The following is a 20,812-nucleotide window of genomic DNA, read 5'->3' on the forward strand; positions in this document are numbered from 1 at the left end:
TAATCTTGCTTTATATTTTGTCATTATCTGGCAACAGGTTAGGTAAAATCTTTAAGTGGAACATTGCCTTCCTTTGTGCCCCCTTGTGGTCTTAACAGGCATAACAGCCTAAAAGTATCCCATACATTGTATGGCAATGCCACAATTATGCAAATTTGGCAATAAATATTTGAATATATTGGTTCTCTGTTATGGTCTTTGAATATAATATTTAAATTACATTTTTTGGCCCAGTCGACAGCCATTCTTACTGATTGTGTTGTCCTGGCATACAACTTTAATCTGTGGAAAAGGATATGGTGCAGAGTTGATATTGCACACTGGATGGGTGGTGAGGTACAGTAATGTCAGAAAAACCTGGGATTAATGTGAGGCTGCTGCTTCTCCCACCTGTACAGGAGAGAGAATGATATTTCTGTGTGTGATGATGTGGGGAGATCCACGTTCCTCTGCGCTGACTCGAGTTAGCGTTCAGTAACGAGCCGACTCTGTGCTCACAGTGACTGCTTCGGGGTGCTGGACTGTGAGTGGTGCATGGTGGACAGCGATGGGAAGACTCACCTGGACAAGCCCTACTGCGCCCTACAGAAGGAGTGCTTCGGAGGGATTGTGGGAGCCAAGAGTCCTTACATGGATGCAATGGGACACCTGGGTGAGTCTCTGATCTGACTGACTGAACAGCAGCTAGTTTCCCTTCTTTATTGTTGCTTTTTTTTCGATGTCCCAGGGCCCTGTTTTACAAAGCAGGGTTACTGAGTTAGCAGGATAACTGCACCAAGTAAAACTCTGAACCCTCCCAAATCTTGAACATGGGCTGAAGCAAAAAAACACAACAAAAAGAGCTGTCCCGGGTTTTACTCGGCACAATTATCCAAAAAACTCAATAACCCTGCATGGTGAAATGCCCCCCAGGACAGTTCAGCTCGTGGTTTCAGTGGTCAGTGTGACAGTGATTCATGGCTCACACACTCAATCTGTTTTCACACCAAGGCTTGAACACAGGAGATGAACAACTCAGACGGTCTATGGAAATCTGGCATCCTCTGAGCAGTCCTCTCGACTAAAATAGAAACCCATCTCTTGATTTAGTAAATATTGTCCTTGTGGCACTCTGCATATAAAATCCTTTTTCACGCTGGTTGCTCTAATCCCTGCCACCTCAGAGGGGCTGCCTCTCCTCATGTGGTTCAGCAGTTGTTTTAGTTTCCTAGTGCGGTCTTGGAAAACGTTCAATTTTTAATCAACCCTCTTGTGTTACAGTTGCACAGGCTTGAGATACGCACTGTCAGCCCAGAGTGAGAGTGTCTGCTCATGGTGTGGAGCGGGGCTATTCAACTGGCAGCCCGGGGGCCAAATGCCATCTACCGTAGACTTATTGTTGGGTCTTTCAACATGAAAAACACAGGGAAAAAATAACAGATAACCACATGCATAAATAGTTGTGACAATAGGCATTCATTTGCAACGTGCCTGCAAATCTCCCACTGTCGACAGGATGATAAATAATCACAACGAATATTTTAAGAGTAAGGCCATGTGTATACACATTAACATACTACTTATACTTACACTGTTTCCTAACTAGCTCCTGGGAAGAATAGAGGCCCCGCATCAAATTTCCAGTTTCACAGTTTATGGATGTTTTTCTGTAAAATGAAACTTGCTATTTTTTATGAACTAATGAACGCATTTTAAATACGGTGCTGTTATACAGTACGTTTAATAAACTAAAAAAAGTTTATACCCACATATAAATACGAAAAACAATGTCTTTGCTTACGAAGGGTTCAACAATCAATACCGAGTGACCCAGATTCTTCAAAAATATGGGGTGGTCTTTTTCCAGAGCTGTATTTTCCAGCAGCTCGCTGTGCCCTAGAGAATCCGTGAGAATTAGTCTGTATTTGGTGTAGATTTGGCACAGATTAACAGTGAAAATTAGACTGCATTTTTCACACAGGAACTGTGAGAATTGGACTGTACTTGGTGCAGAAGAACAGTGGGAACTAGTCTGTATTTGGTGTAGCGTAATGGAGAGAAATAGGCTGTCCTACATGGTGTCCAGTTAGTCAGAAATGGGCTGTACACAGAGGATAGCGTGCATTGGGCTGTTACCTTATGCAGAACTTTCTGTATAAACCACGGCTGTCGCCCTCTGCAGATGACGAGGTGACTCCTCTCAACATGATCAAGAGCGCGCCGGTGGGACCTGTGGCCGGAGGCATCATGGGATGCATAATGGTCCTCGTGCTGGCCGTGTACGCGTACCGGCACCAGATCCACCGCCGCAGCCACCAGCACATGTCCCCGCTGGCGGCCCAAGGTGAGAGAGTCTCCCGGGCGACCGACCGTGTCCAGCCTCCGCTTCTGCACAGCGAGGGGGGCGGGGGGGGATTTTCCAGTAAATAAAGCTCCAGACTGCTGCCCGGCCTTTCCAAACCAGGTCTGGAGCTTCTCCCTTAATGAGATGATAAACAAAAGATGATTAGCTCTGAGTAAAGAGATAAATTAGTGCGACTGCCTGGTAATCCTCCTACAGCGTTTTCCAGGTCCTCAGGCTTAGCGGGTTAGCCGCACGCATTACCTCCAGACACACAATGCAAAGCACAAATGAAATCTGTTCCACACCCTGATCTTTGACCGGCGGCTTGCAGCTTACTCCTTTTTCACCAATCGGAGAGCAGTGACCAAAATCAGCACCGGGCCCTGTGAAATTTAGCCTAGCTGATTTGACAGAACGCTCTGAATGCCCCTGATGAGCTTGTGATTGAGGGGTGTTTGATGCCAGTACTCCCAGTGCAGGGTACTGGTGTCTGATGTGTCTCGCCTGCTGTCCTCAGAGATGTCCGTCAGGATGTCCAACCTGGACAACGAGCGGGACGAGAGGGACGAGGACAGCCACGAGGACAGGGGGATAAGTAAGGCAACTCTTTGCAGCTGAGGGATTTTGGAATTGTCTGTTCCTCTGTTGGGTGAAGAGTCGGCGAATAGCAAAGGATGTAACAGCCAAACTCTGGACTTCTTTCTGCCTATCGGAGTCATTTGAATGAGTGAAGACTTGGACAATCTGTGGATGTTGTTACATTTCGAAAGCTGCCGTTTCGTATTATGAGCTTATGAATACATTTCCATTTTCAACCGCATATTTTAGAACCGAAATGTTGTTTACACTTCACAATACTGCCACTTCAATGGCAGCCCCGGTTTAAGTCTGTAATTTGATATAATTTTGAGTGATGTGTATATATTTTTATATGAAAGGTCAGCTGTGTATCAGAGTTTCTGTCGTGCTTTTGTGGAGAGTCTTGGCTCTGGCTCAAGGTTAATCTCGCCGTGTGTCTCCCATGTGCAGTCAGCAACACGCGCTTCATCGCCGCGGTGATCGAGAGACACACGCACAGCCCTGAGCGTAGGAGGAGGTACTGGGGAAGGTCTGGCACAGAAAGTGACCATGGTAAGATCTTTTTATTTGCCGCTGTCAGGTAAGGTTTGCACAGTTTGTGTGGGTGCAGATCTCACTCTGTTCTGTTCGCACTGCGAAGGACGAAAGGGAACAGCCTACTGCTCTCCTGGAAATACAACACCGCCAACAAACAATACTGACCCGCATTTCTGGCAGATTTGCTCTCAGTAAATAATTGTATTGTGTATTTTTCTTGTTAATTTTTTCCCATGTCTTACATACCTTGTCAGCTTGTCACTGAAGAAATGAAGATGTGTAATCCTTTAAATGTGTTGTTATGGTCGTCACTCAACACATTTTATCAGTGATCACAGCAAAAAATATTATTTTTATCCATTCCATGACCAAGACTGTGCTATTGATCCCATGGCTCCCAAGTTCTCCTCATGAAATCCAGGAAGCTCCCTTGTTGCTGCTTAGTACATCAGAAGCATGGCCTTCAAAGCCACTGTAGATGAGTTGGGTGGAGACCCGCCATCATCGAACCCCCCCAGCCCTCCCCCCCCGCCCTCATCAAACCCCCCCCCCACCCCTCCCCACCCGCCCTCTCTGGAAAGCATTGTGTAACCCAGGAGAAGGAAAAAAAAAACAGCTGCGCTCACATGGATCGCCGTGAGGAGAAGACCGACTCTGAGAGGCAGCGAAAGTTCTGCTGTCAAAGGTGTCCTCCCACTGCAGGCCGACTCATACAGCTGGGGGGGTCATAAACAGCAGAAATCGATTCAGCCCGAGCGCGGAACGGGGGCTTTCAGCCTTTAATGTGTTCTCTGAATCATCCCAGCCACCCCCAACGCGACTTTCACCAACGCGCTAGGCCACTTGGCTGCCCGCGTAGCAGATAGCTGCGCTTGGCTTTGATTTCGCCTGGGTGTTTTTTTTCCCCCACTTGGCAGCGCTCTAGTCAGATAAACCCGGTAATGGAATTTGGACCGAAGTGCCAGGCTTCCTCTGACACCCCGCCGTGCTGTACCGGAGCGGGCTCCGCTGCGAGGCTGTCGAGGGCGGCCATTTCATTTTCTAAAGCGGTTTATGACAATGGCGGGCATAATATGGCTCTCTTGGAAACAATAAGGAGAGCTTGAATGTGTCACAGGGGTGGGAGATTAGTCCTCCCTGGGTCTTTTCTGAACAAGGACTGCGATTTGTAGATTCCATTTTCATGAAGTCTTCTGAAGACTTCTGTTCACTGTGGGAGCACCACGGTACCTCAGACAGACGTCGCCCTTAGGAGCTCCGCAGAACCAGGGTTTGAGTATCTTCAGGTTCACTTTGATTTCCTCTTGTTCATTAAAAAGTGATTTTTATACATCTTTTTATCTTATAGAATAAATGTCGTGGCATACTGAATGTTGAGCTTTTGAATATAAATTACAAAACTGATTTTTTCATTTAAAGTTGAGGATTCCAGACTTGCACTTTGAGAGTAAAGGTTTCAAAGGAACAGAAAATGCCCATAGTCTACTCTGCCAATTCTAAAATCTGGCCCTGAAGGTCAGTAGTACTGCTGCCTGATAGTCCAATAATGTCACTGATTAGCCAGAGATTACACTCACCCGATGCATCAGGTTTAAATCGGTCGCTGACCCTGATAAAGGGGAGGAATGAAAGCCAGCAGTACTGACCCTGGGGGGCGGATTTGAGTATCCCTGGCCTACTCCTCCTCATTGTGCCCAAGGAACGGAAACCTTCTCATGGCTCTCTCCCATCTCAGTTTCCCATGCACTTCTAAACCACCAGACATTTCAGTTTTGAAGAAAGGATGATTCACTACTTCTTGCTTGAAAGTGCAGGGAAAAAATAATTCTGAGATGATGATATTTGAAATGGTTCAAATTCATTTCTGTGTGTGCGTATTTTCTAGCTTACGGTATGTTTTAGAATTGTAGTGAGTCCTACATGACTGTGTCTGTGTTTGTGTCCATGTTCAGGTTACAGCACCATGAGTCCCCAGGAGGACAGTGAGAACCCGCCCTGCAACAACGATCCCCTGTCGGCAGGCGTGGACGTGGGTAACCACGACGAGGACATGGATCTGGACACGCCCCCTCAGACCGCCGCCCTGCTCAGCCACAAGTTCCACCCGTACCGACACCCGCACCACCACCCGCTGCACCACGCCCACCACCTGCAGGCCGCCGTCACCGTGCACAGCGTTGATGCGGAGTGCTGATTGGCACATCCCTTCCGCCCCTCCCCCCCCTTCCGCTACCAGCCCCCCACCGCACCCCCGCAAACAGCTGCTGCGTGAGCTGCACTCAAATCCCATCCCAGAAGAGACGTTTGATCCCACTCAACCTGCTGGAGGTGAGAGGAAGGGATGGACTGGGCGAGGAGGAACAAAGCGGACCCCAGCTATTCAGCCCCGCTGGAGATTTCCTCTGAGGGACTCACGTGACCTTTACAGGACAACGCTGGCGGAAATGGGAAGTGTGAACTGTGCAGCAGGAAGAGTGAGAGAAACAGCGCCTGTTTGGTGGTTGGGGGGTGGATTCCTTACGAAATGTAAACAGTGCATCTCAGATTTGTTTTTAACAAAAGGATTATTTTTCTACTATTTATTTAACTGGAACTGAAATGAACAAATTCAGTAGGTGAATCTGAGCTGAGGGCTCATGTCCTATTGACTCCTCCTGTTTGAACACGCCCTTTAAATTGTGACTGCAGCAGGTGGGAAATGGACATGCGGCACCTTTATTTGTATTGGGGGGGGGAATGACTCCATTTTAAACGGTTTTACATAACATACGAGAGCGACGAACATGAACCGAAGATGATGCAATCGAAATTGTTAAGCTAAAAATGCTTGAAACTGGTTACTCCAAGACTGCAAGAATCACAACTTTCTTTTAAAGATTTTTTTTTTTTTTTAACGCAAAAGGATGTCAAAGCCTTAGACCCGGAGGGCGCATCTCTGCGCCGGGCCAAATTTGCGGTCTTCAGAGCCAGGGGCCGTGTCAGGCTCAGAGCGAATGTCATCCCCTCTCAGGCCCAGGCTGACTCCTCCATCAGGAACGCCGCCGCCTTTCTCGCGTCTGTGACTGTGTGTCTCCTGGCGGAAAACATCAGTGTTGAGTGGGCTCAGTTTGTTTGGAAGCTGACTTAAAGCTTCCGGGCTTGTGCCACTGAACCCCTGCGTTCAGCACACGCCTCGGGATGTGTTCTGTGAGCGAGCCGGATCCAGGTGAATTAAAAGGGACGCACAGACGCACTCTGTCTCCGGTGAAGGCACCACTTCATTGGTTTCGTTTTTAAGTGTGATTCTCGATATGAATTGCTTTTGTGTTTAAACATCGGCCCAGTGCACTGTTGACGAGAAGGGACTGTCAGAACAGTCCCTCTTCCCCAGATGAACGTTTTATGTTTTGATTGGTTACTTCGGCAAAATCAGAGAAAACAATTGTATTCATTTAGTTTAGAAGTGGACTAATCTGGTGTTCTCCGAGTTGTCTGATCCCAACAATATAATGTCTATGAATGTTTTTTAAATAACAAATAGCTATACATGTGTTTTACACTCCATTAGAAAAAACCTTGTTTTTTTCCTGTGTAAAGTGTATAGGTTGTGTGTTCTTGATAATCTTCAGTTTACTCTGGGTTGTTTTGAACTTTAAAAAAATTGTACTGTTCATGGTATTGGACAAGACTAGCTTACTGATACTTTATGTCCATATTGGAATTTATGATAGATTGACTTTGGTGATCTCATTTTCCCCTCAATAAGGTTATAAACAGTTAATAAAATATTTGACTGTTGGAAAAATGTGTCCTCTAATATCACGGTTTTAGTCCAGGAAGACAATTTTATCCAGATTCCTGGAATTCATGACATTATAAATGTGTTTTTATAAAATCCCTCTTGTAAATTGAATATTTCTGTTATAGGTGAACAGAGAAGAATTTCACTATTATTTCAGTCTTGTAGCATCCTGTTACTCGCCTCTGGTATTACCATCTTTGAGAGTACTGCCATGTTGATGGAGAACATTAACAGTATTTACTGTTGTAAACAAGTGTAATCTTGTGTATACTGAACACTATGAATTTCATTAATGTACTGAAGGAGCTTCAATTTCTGTATATCATTCCTCTTTTCCCTATGTAATATATAAAGAAAATAATGGAGATTTATTGCAACATGAATGTAATAAAAGGTCCACTTCCATACTTTACTAGATCCTTGTCTTTGAATGTGTCCTCGGGCCTCTTTCAGGCTTCCTGCTGTATTTTCTAAAATGTGCATCGGTGGGACTTAAGTATCCTTCCTCTAGATGGAGTCCCCCTTTAACTCTGTGGCTGACCATTGGCCTGCTGTGAAAAAGGTTCTAATGTCAAGGGTTGCACTAGAGGCCATAAAATGGGATTTCCATGGGAATATGTTAAAATCTACTGTACTGCATATAACCTGGCCTTTTTGTGTGGAATTTTTTATATACTTGGCAGATGTCATGTATACCTATATTTCTAATAAATTACAGTACGTCCAGTACTTCCTGCAGATGGACATCACAACTTCAACTGAGAAATGAGTTAACATTGTGCCACAAAATGGCTGTTTTCAGGTGTAAGTTAAGAGAGGTTACAGAAGATTGGTTTATGGGTGAGTTTTCTTCACTTTGTCCCAGCTGTACTTATATCCTTAATATATAACAAATTAATGTATGCCTTTAAATTGTCTTACTGTCAAACGACAGGCACAAGCTGTTGTGCTGTCATGGAGTACCATCCTTATTAATGAAGTAACGCTGCTAGTTGTAGCACACAAGAGTACTGTACTGCTCTTTTAATTAGGGCATATTGTCTTCCCAATAAGCACCAGGGGCATGCGGATGTATCCAAATAAATAATAATTACAGAAGAAAAACCTTGGTACTACAGTACATAGGAAATGTATTTCTCTTTGGAGGTATTTCACGGGGAATAAATATTTGAGTTTTAGTATCGCTTGCATGCTAAATGGTCCTTAATTAAAATTGCCTCTGTTGGTTCACAGATGCTGAATGTGTGTGAGAAAACAGCATGGGATAATCTGCAAATGGCTGTAAAACAGTCTCCTGTTGCAAATCCAGCTGGAACCAAAAACGTTTTATATTCAGGAGGATTGAAATGATATGAAGAATTGTTGATCTTTCTCTGGTGGCAGTGGTTTTACATGACAAGTAATTTACAACTGTAGTGTTTTAATGTAATGCATAACGCAGCCATTAGCTGTTATGGTCTGGGGTGTAAAGGTTAATTGAGTCAGGGGAAATGGGAATAGTGAAAACAATACTAATACTGTATCACAGGATGGAGGCAAGAGTAGGAAGGAGGAGCAGACATGGTCCAGGCAGGGCATATTCCCACAAGTAGGCTGCCATAGGTGCACTGCTGGTTTGGAAGACTAATGGAAATATTGTGAATTCTGCTTTCAAAGAGTTGTGTACTGGATTACATTTTATAAAGAGTGAGCATGTGCACTGGAGTTTTTCATGGAAACGTGTGCATCTCAACCTAGAGAATTCTGGATGAGGTACACCAACAGAGGATTACATAACAGTTTAAAAGGGTAGTATGAATAACAATAATAATAATACATTTATTTTATATAGCGCTTGTCATGGTCTCAAAGACGCTTTACAATAAATGGTACATACATACAATGAAACATACAATTCAGAAAGAAAAGAAACAAAAAGTATGGACAGTATTGTAATCGTATATCAAAGACAAGGAACTTTTATTTGCTTTTATATACATTTCCTTAAAAGCATGTTTCGCAACTAAATGCTGGAAATAGCCATACATGATTTATGTTCTTAGAAGCCTTAATCACTGTCAGGTAGTCAAACCTGCTATTATTTATGGACAGCAGTCTTTGCATATGTCTTACGCGTTATCCTAGAGATCTAAGAGGCAGGCAATAGGAAAACTTTCTGTGATGAATGCTGGCATGCTGGCAAGAAGTGGAGCAGCTATTCTGAAGCAGGCAGTCATCAGGGAAATGTGATCTCGAAATCCTCGCCCCTGCCAAAGAGCTGCTCAGAATCGGAACACGTTCGGTGTCCAAGTTTCCTCGGGGCGTACCGTGCGCACTGTGAGGCCTGCTCGTCCGAGGGAAAGCGGAGACTTTCGCTGTGAGCAAACGCGCACGTATCCTGAAACCCCGCTCTGTCATATTCTCCTCCTTCCGTGTTTACGGTCTGACGCGGGTACCGGATAATCGGTAAAAACGCAGAGTGTGAAATGATATAATTGCCAAATGAAGGAATAAATGAATAAATCATACTCGTTTGTGATCCACGGATTCCACGAGAGGCCCCCCTCCAGCCTCCCACACGCCCACTTACGTTACCTCGCAGGCAAGGGTTCAAGGTTCCCACAGCTTCCTTACATAAACATATACATCCCAGGTGTTCAATTAGCCTGCTCTGCCACTCACCAACACCCACACGGTAGTTTTGTGTATTGAAATTTCCTCTTTTTTTCTCCGACTCCCACTCAGTAGTTTTCTGAATCATGCATTTATTGGTGGCATTCTTTTGGCTGAGAGTGCTCATTTCTATTACACTTTTCTAAAGGTTTTTATTATCAGCCATGTCGTAGTCTCTCTTTTTGTCCTATTCCATTTAGGCTCACTTGGTTGTTTCTTATGTAGAACCCAATTTATTTGTAGAAGCACATGATGATATTGACTACAGCATATTTATAGGCTGTCTGGACAGACACATCAAAACAGTTTCAGCAGCACCCAAGGCCATTTTATTTTTACTGCAGAATTCCATTGTTGAATTTCATTGCTTTTTTTCATTTTTGGTATATGGGTAGGGGGGCAGGCAGATGCAATGCTGTCATATTGTGAATGCCGTTTAAAAAAACTGATCATAACTGAATAACTACCTTTTCATGATTAGCCCAAATAAAGGAATTCTAATATCCAAATAAGGTGTCTGTATACTGTTAATAGGCCTAGTGTTTCCCATTTTCTGCTCTGAATGCGTTGACGACCTACCTTAATACTAAATTCCTAACCATTTTAACAACGTGCCACCGCAGCTACCTGTTTGATTGTAAGCCTATTTCAAGTTTTTTTCTCCCGACTGTAGGCTACCACAATCATAGTATTGCAGGTCGGTTGCAGCGTGCAGAAATCCAACGTGTAGGCCTGGGCTTGGATATGTAGGGTTTTGGTTTGGGGTTTGGTTTTGGGTTTGGTTTTGGGTTTGGGTTACCAGAAGCTCTCATTCAGCTACTGTTTAGCTCGAATCGCTCGCTGTACACCCACGGGAGACGGCCTTACTGACTTTTGATAAACCTGTCATTCATTCCTTTCCTGCATTTTTGGCTATATTACAAATTCATATGTAGGCCTATCCAAATCGTATTTTCAGTTTCAATTGGTCCTCAGTTTTGTGGAAATATTTCAGCATCTTCACAATAGGCCTACATAATGTCAATATCCGTAGCTATCCTTGCAGGCAGCACTGTTTTGTATTGAAGTGTTAAGTACATAGCATAGGATAAGTTGTACATTTTTCATCATTTTACTTTTAAGCTGAATATGTATGTGAATGTACTTTTCGAAAAATCAGTCACAAAAGTCTAAATGTCTAACGTCCACGGGCTGGCGTTAATTTTATTTTATTTTTTTAACATTGTTTCCACTTCTTAGGCTACTGTTCGTATACCAAACGGTGGGGGTCGCCAAGAGTACGGTATGTGGTTGGTGGTAGTTACCTTTTCGTCTGCTCTAGTGTCGATGGAGCAACGGCAATACAGACGCCCACCTACTGCTTCCATTCACTCGCTACAGAGCTTATCAAAATGGCGGCAGCTTCCTCCATCCAGCCGCCGAGCGTACACGCTCTAAACCAGGAAAATACACCTTTCCAGGATTCTGACAGCCCCGAGAGCCGACAGGATGAGGACACAACATCCGATGGGCCTTGTCTTCGAGTCTTGTCTGATTTGGAGCCGGAGGAAATCGAAAGGAGGCTGGAAAAAACTCGTAGGGAGCTGAGCAACAGGAGGAAAATCCTCATTAAGAACCTGCCACAAGATATAACCAACCAGGTAACGTGATTTGTTCATTTTCTGATGAAGTGCAACGTAGCATCGTTCCATTTGGTAGTGTTGTTAAACTTTCCCCCCCAAATATTTAGTAATTATATTTTTATTGCAAAAGATGGATACGCGTATGTTTAGCATTAGCCTACTTTGACACACTTTTTTGCAGTTTGCCGTCACGCGAAAATACAGGTACCGAGTGAGAGTGTTACAGAATCATATGGAAGACCCTGGTACTTTTTGGTGGTTGAAAGCCGTGCTACAATTGTTTGCAAGCAAGCGAAGCTATTGCGAGCATCAGGGGAATGCGCAGAAAAGAAAGCAACCTCAATGTAGGAGGGCGCACACAATTCCTGGAAAGATAACGAATTATTCCCACTCCCACGGGCCATTCCGCACGGTTAAAGGAACTGTTTCTGTTACAATATGATCATCTGATTTTAAAAAAGTATCTCAACCGCTGTAGCGAATTGTATCGTTAGCTGGCCTTGGGGCGTAGTTAATAATTCCCACAACGTAACTAACCTAATCTAATCAATATGTCCGAAATATTAACTAAGAGCGAGGTAACCCGTACAATGGCTCATTGTTTATGGAATTTGTACGGCCAGTACTTTTATCATGGTGTGTGGATTAGCCTACCTCATCTTCTTTAGTATCCCAAACTTATGTTCGCACTGTGTCTCACTCACTTCTTTGCCATGGAAACTTGAATGACCTCCATTAATTTAGTGACACAACAGGGTGTCGGCGATGAGTACAAGTGACATTGTATATGATGCAGCCTTCTCGAACTACTGGGTGAAACGCTATTCGACACTTGCTAGAGGAAATGTTACCAACGTACGTTTTAATATTTAAGCTGCATGTGTCGAACTTAGAATGTAGTTAGCTAGATAGACAGACAGGTAGTTAAATACAAGTAGCCTACAAACACATGTTAGCGCGTGCTGTGTTGAACGAGCCGCTTAGTGAATCGGAAGGCTTTCCGGAGCATAACGTACATTATAATTAATTTAAATTGGTAGGTATACGCAGCTTGTGTTAAATGTCGTTTTGAGACTCTTGAAGCTGATTACTTTCCGTGCATGAGAGGATGCTAGTTTGCTAGGCTTTTATTAACTCTGCTCTATTAGACTGGTTAATTTTTAAAAGTCATTCGTTTCAAGATGTCCGTGTTCAAATGTCATTACGTAGACTTGAAATGTCACCTAGTTTTTGGTGCATGAATAATTGCGTTTCACCTCCAGGACCTAACCTCTATTGTGAGGTTGCTCCAGGCTATAATGTTTCTTAGGCAAAGGCATTTGCTAGTGGAGCATGTGTATGTAGCTGAAGGCTGTATTACAAATTGCCATTTAGTCAGGTGAATATGAGGTGAATGTGTGTGTCTGCCATAATTTCACAGCAGTTTCCAGAATGGATATTGTGGAACAAAAAATAAGGTTTTTTAATGGTGGATATATGTGGTTTTTATGTGGCGCACTGCCATTCTGCAAATACGTGATTTTGCTATCTGTAAGATGTCTGCTATATTCACAGTGCTTTTTGTCTAAAAGGGAGGATGGTGTGTGGTTTGACCCCACAGAATTTTACAGAACAGAATTTTAACACCCTTTCTGTCTTTATCTAACATGAAAAAAAGAAAAGAAACTGTTACTGCGCACTGCATCTTGGTTTGTATTTTTCTTGCTGATTCACAGAAGAGAATTTGGTGCATGTGGGTTTGCATACGACGAACAGCATCTCACATTTTTACTGCACTGTGACTTTTCTAATAAATCCCTAAAGAGGTGGTAGTTGTGGACCCTGCTGACCTGCATACTCTATTTGCCCCTGTGTTTCCGTCAAGGGCAATATTTATGGGGGGATGGGGGTACACAACCTCCATACCCCGCCTATATTACTAAATCGGTTAAGTGACCCCCCCCCCCCATTATATAGCATGATGATGACAAAAATGAATGTATATAGGCTAATAAAGATGGGGATTTCACATTGTGATTGTGATATCCTGATCAGTAGTCTGAAGTATTTCCCCCTTAGAATTCCCCAGACCCCCCCCCCTACAGGTTGCAATTCTCAGGGTCTATGCATTTCAACCCCTCCGATGTCCAAACTGAAATTTCACCCTGTGTTTCCGCACCTGACAGTTCTCGTACCACAGCCGCTTAGCGCTTCATTCCGAACGTGCCGCTCTCGCTGTGCCTCGCTTCAGGACGAGGGCGACCGTTCGAGCGGCCGGGCGGTAATAAGATGGGTGATGGATGCTCTGTCGGAGGACGGCCGGGCGGAGCTTCCTGCCGAAGAGCCTCTGAATTACTCAGCCCGTTCGGCAGCAGGTGTTCCGAGCTGCAGGTGGGACGCAACGCGGAGGTGCGCGCGTGTTCGCGGGTGAGCGGCCGCGGCTTCATTCGCGCTGACCGCCTGGCGGGAGTCGAAACGCGCGCCCCCCCCCCCCCCCCCCCCCCCCCCCGTTCCCAGGACGCAGTCATCGCCGTGTGTCAACAGCAGATGTTCTTGAATCTGTCTCTCTCCCCCAACAGCTCGGCCCCGTCTGGTGCCCCGCACTCAAACCCTGCTCCTTTTATCGATGCCTTTTTTATTGTTATTTTTATGTGCAAATTACCCCCAGGTCTGATGTAGATGGAAAAACCGGGGCGTAGCCTGCAGGAATCAAACTGGCAGGGCTGGTTACCATCAAGAAAACATCCAAGAGCGTGTTTTTCTTTTTTGCATTGTATTCCGTGCCTTCCTTTCTGCGTGTCTTTATTTTAGTTTTTCTTAGTTTCCCAAGTACTTGCTCGAGGGAACCAGCCCATAGTTTCTAAACCCCATCGCCCGTAAACATGGCAAGATGGCACATAAATATGCATTAGCCTGATCTTGCTGCTGCAGTGGAACAATTACTGGGGGTGGTATGGTACTCTATGGATGCATCCTGTATGCATACTGTCAGATGGTCAGCAGTAGCAGGAGCGCATTACCCGAGGCTGTTTGTGAGGGAGTTTTCTGGCGCGGTGATGTTTTGAGATATTTTACTTTGGCGAAGATTGAGCAAGGCCGAGGGTCCTGTGCCTGAGCTAGCGTGGAGAGAATCAGAACGCAGTCGCTTAAACGAGCTACCGCTATCCTTTCTGTTCAGAGAGTCCGTTTCCCCCAGCCCTGTTCCTGTATGAATGTGAAAGCTCTGCTTCCGCTGCGGAAGCGCGCTGCTGCAGGAGGAACCTCTCTGTCTGCGCCCGCTTAGCCGTACCCCTGCATCCGCGTTCCAGCAGGCCGGGGGAATAACGAGACGGGCGCTAACTCAGCTCTGCCCGCGCCCGGCGAGGTCGGGACAGCGGCGTCTCCCGGCCCCCTTTTGTTACGTGGGCGCCACGGGTCACCCCGTGCCGAACGACATTGCTCCTCGTCGTGTTCCCTGTCATACTCCGGCGAGCCCCCCTCCTAGGCCATTACCTGTGCGGGGTGAGCCGGGGACAGGCCGCCGGGGCCGCCGAGGGCACTGTGAGCGCTGCCACCGCGCCCGCTGGGTGAGACTCCGCCGGGCGCCGTGTGACTTTCCGGGGCTGGCTTGCACTGCAGGTCAAATCGAAACTCTGTCATGCTGCCTTCTGCAAACGTGCAATTAGGCTGGGATGACCGAGGGCTTCTCAAATAGAGGCCTAATAGACGAATGGAGCGGATGCATCTGCAAAGACACGGAATCCACATTTCCCCAGATGTTCACCGCCATAGTCATTTCTGGGCCGATTTAAAGTTTTACGACGTTTGTGTGTAAATCAACAGGAAAAAAAAGACGAACGAGCCCTGATGTCTTCGACCTTACGCCAGTGTCAGAGCGCCTAGGTCGGGGTTTCCTGCTAATTTGAGAGCCATTATTCTCCCCGGGAGAAACTGCATTAGGGCAGCATTGAAAATGCTCTCTATTGAATATCTCCCCTTTATCACAGATTGAGACAGACAGCTCTCCTCCCTGCATTGTTTGAGTAATCAAATGGGGAAAGGTTGCGGATTCTCTTAAAGGAACAGAGGCCCGCTGTGATGCCAGTTGCAGCAGATGACACTGTAGCCTGTCCTCTTGGTTGGGTGCTTTTTGGCGGGGGTGTGCTACAGCAGTTTGAGCTGTTGCACTAAGTGCTGCACTGAGATCGTGTCACTTTGCTCAAATATCGCCACTTCCTGGATCGAGCGGCGACTGCACATTAGATTATGCGGCCGCTCGGTGTTTTGTGTGTTTACGGGTGTGTGTGTGTGCGCGTGCGCGTGTGTGCGTGTGAGGGTGTGCGTGTGCGTGTGTGCGTGCGCGTGTGCGTGTGTGCGTGTGAGGGTATGCGTGTGTGCTCACCCGTGCAGTTCAGAATGAGGCCTGTGCGTTTGCACGACGCGCGCACAGAAGAGCAAGCGTACGCGGGCGGCTTTCGCTTTTTGGCTGGACGCGGTGCTGGGCTCCGCCTCGGCTGGGCTCTCAGAAGCGAGCAGACGCCGCGCGCTGCGTTCCGCTCTCCAGCAGGCGCAAACGAGAACGCTGAAAAAATCCTGGGCTAGAAGAGATCCGGAGAGCGGTGGAACGGCCAGAAGGGATTTGGTTTGCTGTTGTTTTCTGTAGGACTGCGCTTTGTTCTGACTCTGAGTAAACATGATTCTGGGCCGACCTTTTGGGGCGGGAGCAGGGTCAGGAGAGCGGGAGTTTGTGCTTGGTTAGAAGTAGACGGCTCCTCTGGATGTGGCTGTGTGCTGGAGGAAGGCGAACTCGGATCAGAGCGATGAATACGCTGTGCCTCTCCCAGCAGCCCTCTCTCTCTGTCCCAGCAGCCCTGTTGTTCTCCCAGCAGCCCTCTCTCTCTCCCAGAAGCCCCCCTTCTCTCTCCCAGCAGTCCTCTCTCTCTCCTAGCAGCCCTCTCTCTCTCCCCGCCTCCCCTGTGTGTTTCCGAGTGCCCGTGAAAGTGCCCCGGAGGTCGATGCGCATCTTCACCCTGCTCCTCCTCTGGTGCACCGTGCCCCTGTGAAGGGCAGCTTCTCTGTCCGGCCTGATTCGGGGCCAGGCTTGGTTCACAGAGCCCGTGTGCTGTCAGTATCACACGCAAGATAAAGGTTCACCCACTTTTCACAAGGACCCTCACGATGCGAGATGTGCTTTTTCACAACGGGGCAAGTCCACGGCCAGGTTGAATTTCTGAGATTATTGTCTTGGATGTCAAGAATCCGCGAAATGCGCATTGAAATGCAAAATGGCCATGTCGTTTGACACAACATCTTAAAACCTAACTTTATCATTTTCCCCCCAAGATACTGTTTTTTTTACTGTACTTTTTTCTTTCTGCTTTTTACCTCATTTAACTTTTCCATGTTTTTTTGAGCTGCTCTCATGCTGTTGTTATGGGACGAGGTGCTTTACTGGAAAGGTCTGTGAGTCTCCTTACGTGAAAGGTGCTTTAGACAGGAAATGTAATTGATTTTAACATGAAACCTTTTTTCCTTCCCTCACCCCTGGGATTGCATAGCCTGCCCATCAATCCCTTCACATGCTACTCAGGATTCTTATCAGCCAGGTGTTGAAATGGGACACCATTACGAACTTTATTAAAGGCTAGATTACTGTAAGAACCAAATAAAACTGCTTTGTTCATTACTCCCTTTTCTTATTTGAAGATATTTCCAGGACAAATTTTCACTCCCTTTGTGTCAAACAGAGAAAAAGATATGCACTTAACTGTACACCTTTCTTCTCTTTCTCTGACAGGAGGTCCATGACATCTTGAGAGAATATGAACTGAAGTACTGTTATGTGGACAGAAACAAAGGAACAGGTAATAACCTCTTCAATAATTTATGCGGCATGTAGAGTAGCGAGCTAAAAATGGCGTCTCTGTGATAGGGGCTTAGCCTTTGAATACATTTGGCTTTAGTTAAACTCCTGGAATGCAGCAGTTTTTAAAAGATCTGTCAGCAAAACAGTTTTAATTATTAGAGCCCTTGATGCCAGGGGCACCACCAAGGTTAATTGTTTTCAATAGAAAACGGGATCTTCATGGAAGATGTGTTGAGTGGGAACTCTGTTTTCTAGAGCAGAGTACCAAGCTACATTATGTTGAGTAAGCTTGAGAACGTCTTTGTAGTTATGTTGGGATGATGAATGTAGTTGTGAACTTTGGCAGCGCTTGAAATTCTTCTGCTCTTAGCACTCAGGAACCCTCGCCGACTTTCTCACATCAAACCAAGCTCGAAGCTATATTCTACTTTTTCATTATGTATCAATTTCCCTTAGACTTGTAAAATTGTGAGAAGGTAGTTGCCAACTTAATGTCACCGAAGTAATTTTTGTCTTCTGAAATGAGGTACCGAACCATTTGTGTCAAGTGTAATTTAAACGGAGTAACTTCAAAGGTACTCAGAGCAGGATGTGCTGAGTCTGGGAAGCCTTTCATATCTAAATTGTTAGACATTGTCATTTATCCAGCAGAGGGATTGGTGGCTGAACTCTACTTACTGGGATGTGCAATTTTGGGTTCGGATTCGGTAATCCACGAAATTGCTTTGCACTGTGAGATAGTTAGACGTGGGATTCTCGCTCCGGGTCTGAAAGACGTGTTTCAGCGCGGTCGTCTGTTTCTCACCTTCCCTCCGTTTTCGGAAGTATCCGCTGTTCTTCACCCCTCTGTCGGCTCCCTCGCCGGCGAGCGGGGAGCCGGGCTACCTATCGGACGGCGCGTTTGGGCGAGCTTTGGAGCGCGCGCGCGGCGACGCTAACCCTGGTTAGGTTGGCGGTGCCCGTCTTTACGCTGCTCCGGAGCCCGGGCTGCCGCGGCGCGGCGGGGATTCCTCCCGGCTGTCATTAGTCGCGCGCGGTGTCGAATGCCAGCCCGTGAGCTCACGGCCTAACCCTCCCGGCTTGTCGCCTTCTGACCGGGGGGGGCTCCGGTGTCGCGGTGCGGGGGGGGCGAGCGGCCCGCGAGTGCCGGGAACCCTTCCCCACCGCCGCACGCCAGCGAGCCATTTCGGGCAGGAACCTCGGAGTCTGTCCGGCAACGGGCACGCCACCAACGGGACGTTATTGATACTCGGCCCGGTGAATTCCTCTGGTCTGTGTAGCGTCTGAGGCTCTCCTCTGTTCGGGGGGGGGGGGCGGGGGGGCTGCGGGCTGGAGGGGGCCGGGGTGGGGGGATGGGGGTTCGGAGATGTTTCCACTCGCTCGCAGGGTCTGGCCTCGGACATGGCGGGGTCGCTGCATTAGCCACAGGCTAAGCTGACGGCCCGTTGTGCTAAAGCCTCTAAGCCTGCAGCTGAAAAGGGGAACGAATCTGCCGTTACGCGTGTGAATCCGTCGCGCTGTCTGAACTGGCCGACGCACACGCAGCGCTCCGCTCCCTGTAAATTGAATTCCGAGCGTTTTATCTGTCTGCGTGTTAGAGCCGAGGTGGGGGGTCTCTCCCACGTCAAACGCATGGCCGTCTGATTAGTGTGAAATGGGGGGTCGTCGGAGAGGAGACCTACCATCGTGAAGGTTTTCATTTCAACCCTAGTGTGGCACAACAAGATCTCTAGCTGCTGAATAAGGTGTGCTTTGTTTGGGTTGGAGTGGAACCCTACGGGACGCTAGGTCTCCAGGAACAGGGCTGGTAACCGCTGCACTAGCAGTACATCCAGGGCAGGATGATGTGCAGAAGATGGGGCAGCTGGAGAGGTCTGTTTCCACAGGAACAGCTGAGGTGGCGTTGTGACCAGCGGGCAGCGGCACGGCTCTAAAGGCACCTTGGGGATGGCCTGCAGTCGTGCTTTAAAGAACGCAATAAAGCAAAGCGTTGATATGGAGGGGGGCCATTAAACGCCAGAAAGGCTTTACTCATTGCTGGCTAACGCTGGTTTATGCACCTCGGCTGAATTGAAGCCCACAGCTCTGGGGGCCTCTCCTGCTCTGGTCTGCCTTTCCTCCAATTAATAAGAGCGGAGCCGGCTCCCAGCCCTGTCTCCGCGGGTAATGAGGAGTATTCATCCTCCGTCCCCTGTGCAGAGTTTACCCTCCGACAGCGCTGCGCTCAGCACACCGGCGCTCGGGGGGCGGGCGGTCCGGCACGGGTACGCTCGTTCCCCGGTCCTCGTTCGCGGTTTTCCGCCGCGTGGGTTTCACGCCCGGGGGGGAGGGGAGGGGGAGAGCCCCTGCCCCTGCCCCTGCCCCTGCCCCCGCCCCGGCCCCTGGCCCGGTTCCCACTGTGGACCCCCGAATGGAATTCGGAAAGGTATGCGCGGCGCCCCGGACCCGGCGGGACGTGACAATGGGAGAGGCCGGCATGGGAACGCCCGCGGACAATAGGGGGCTTGTTTGAAGCGCTGCGTCCAGTAACGACGACACCGGGGCCCCGCCCGGCCGAACTGGGGGGGGGGGGTGGTCGTGGGGTCCACTTTGCCCCGCTTCGTAGCCCAGCCCCAAACGGAGCACGAGGGCCGGGACCAGGTTAGCCCGGTCGAACTGAAGAGCTCCCGTCACGGCTCGGCTCCTAATTGCTCCTGAGATCCGCCGGCACCCTGCTGGCTCAGATCAGCCCGGGCTGTGAGGGCGGAGGACCTTAACCCCGCAGCTCGTAACCGCGGGATACGGACCAGGCTGGTGATTGGTTCACCCCCCCCACTGCCTGCACTCCCCCCCCACTGCCTGTCACGCGGACACGGTGCGTCGGCGGGATTCATCCTCGGCCTGAACGTTTTTGCTCCGTCTCACACTAAGCGAATGCGTTCTTTGGTAAAGCATCAAACCGTTTTACATGGTCCCTGCTGTTATTTCACGCCAGTGTTTTAGTTCCCGTGCACGGTCACTGGCCTGCTTATTAACAGTTCCTGTCTGTATTTAATAATGCTGTCAGTGCCAGCATCACTGCCTTACTCAGGGTTAGACAAAGTTGTGTGTTGTCCTCACAGTTTTCTTTACACAAAAATATCTGCATTGTTGGAGGTCTTTTAAGTTGTGAAACTGTTAATTAGCATTAGTTCTGTTTAAGTAATTAATCATTAATACAGCCACCACTGGTTGGATGGCTTCGGCTTTTGTTCAGCTTTGATGGCGAGAGTTGGAATGGCCATGAAGCTCTGAGGGAGGGTTGCGTTTGGAAGGAGCTCTCCGTCATGGCTTCTGCTCATGTGCGGTGTGGCCACACCCCGCCTCCCTTATCAGACGCCGCATACGGTGCGGCACGGCGTGGCCGTCACACCCCACTAAGCCGCGGACCGCTTGGCTGCCATACCGCAATACCGCCATATCACCAGCCGCCCTCCTCACCGGTGTCAGCCCTGATGCGAAGCTCGGAGGAGGAG

General features: G+C 47.8%; 2 protein-coding genes across 3 annotated transcripts in view; both read left to right on the top strand.

The window, feature by feature from the left end:
- cachd1 (cache domain containing 1) overlaps positions 1-7,632 on the top strand; it is a 68,656-nt gene extending 61,024 nt beyond the window's left edge. Inside the window, exons 23-27 of the mRNA XM_035415892.1 lie at positions 501-652; positions 2,162-2,323; positions 2,841-2,918; positions 3,353-3,454; positions 5,392-7,632. Of these exons, the coding sequence (XP_035271783.1) occupies positions 501-652; positions 2,162-2,323; positions 2,841-2,918; positions 3,353-3,454; positions 5,392-5,633 (736 nt within the window). The 3' untranslated portion in view covers positions 5,634-7,632. The remainder of the gene's footprint in view (positions 1-500; positions 653-2,161; positions 2,324-2,840; positions 2,919-3,352; positions 3,455-5,391) is intronic.
- Positions 7,633-11,034: 3,402 nt separating this feature from the next.
- The window catches only part of raver2 (ribonucleoprotein, PTB-binding 2), a 46,631-nt gene continuing 36,853 nt past the window's right edge, over positions 11,035-20,812 (top strand). Inside the window, exons 1-2 of one of the 2 annotated variants that reach the window (XM_035414507.1) lie at positions 11,035-11,512; positions 17,250-17,316. In XM_035414507.1, the coding sequence (XP_035270398.1) occupies positions 11,264-11,512; positions 17,250-17,316 (316 nt within the window). In that variant the 5' untranslated portion in view covers positions 11,035-11,263. The remainder of the gene's footprint in view (positions 11,513-17,249; positions 17,317-20,812) is intronic. The other variant, XM_035414506.1, reaches the window with a different exon arrangement.

Source organism: Anguilla anguilla, chromosome 4 (genome assembly GCF_013347855.1).
Source record: "Anguilla anguilla isolate fAngAng1 chromosome 4, fAngAng1.pri, whole genome shotgun sequence".
NCBI lineage: Eukaryota > Metazoa > Chordata > Actinopteri > Anguilliformes > Anguillidae > Anguilla > Anguilla anguilla.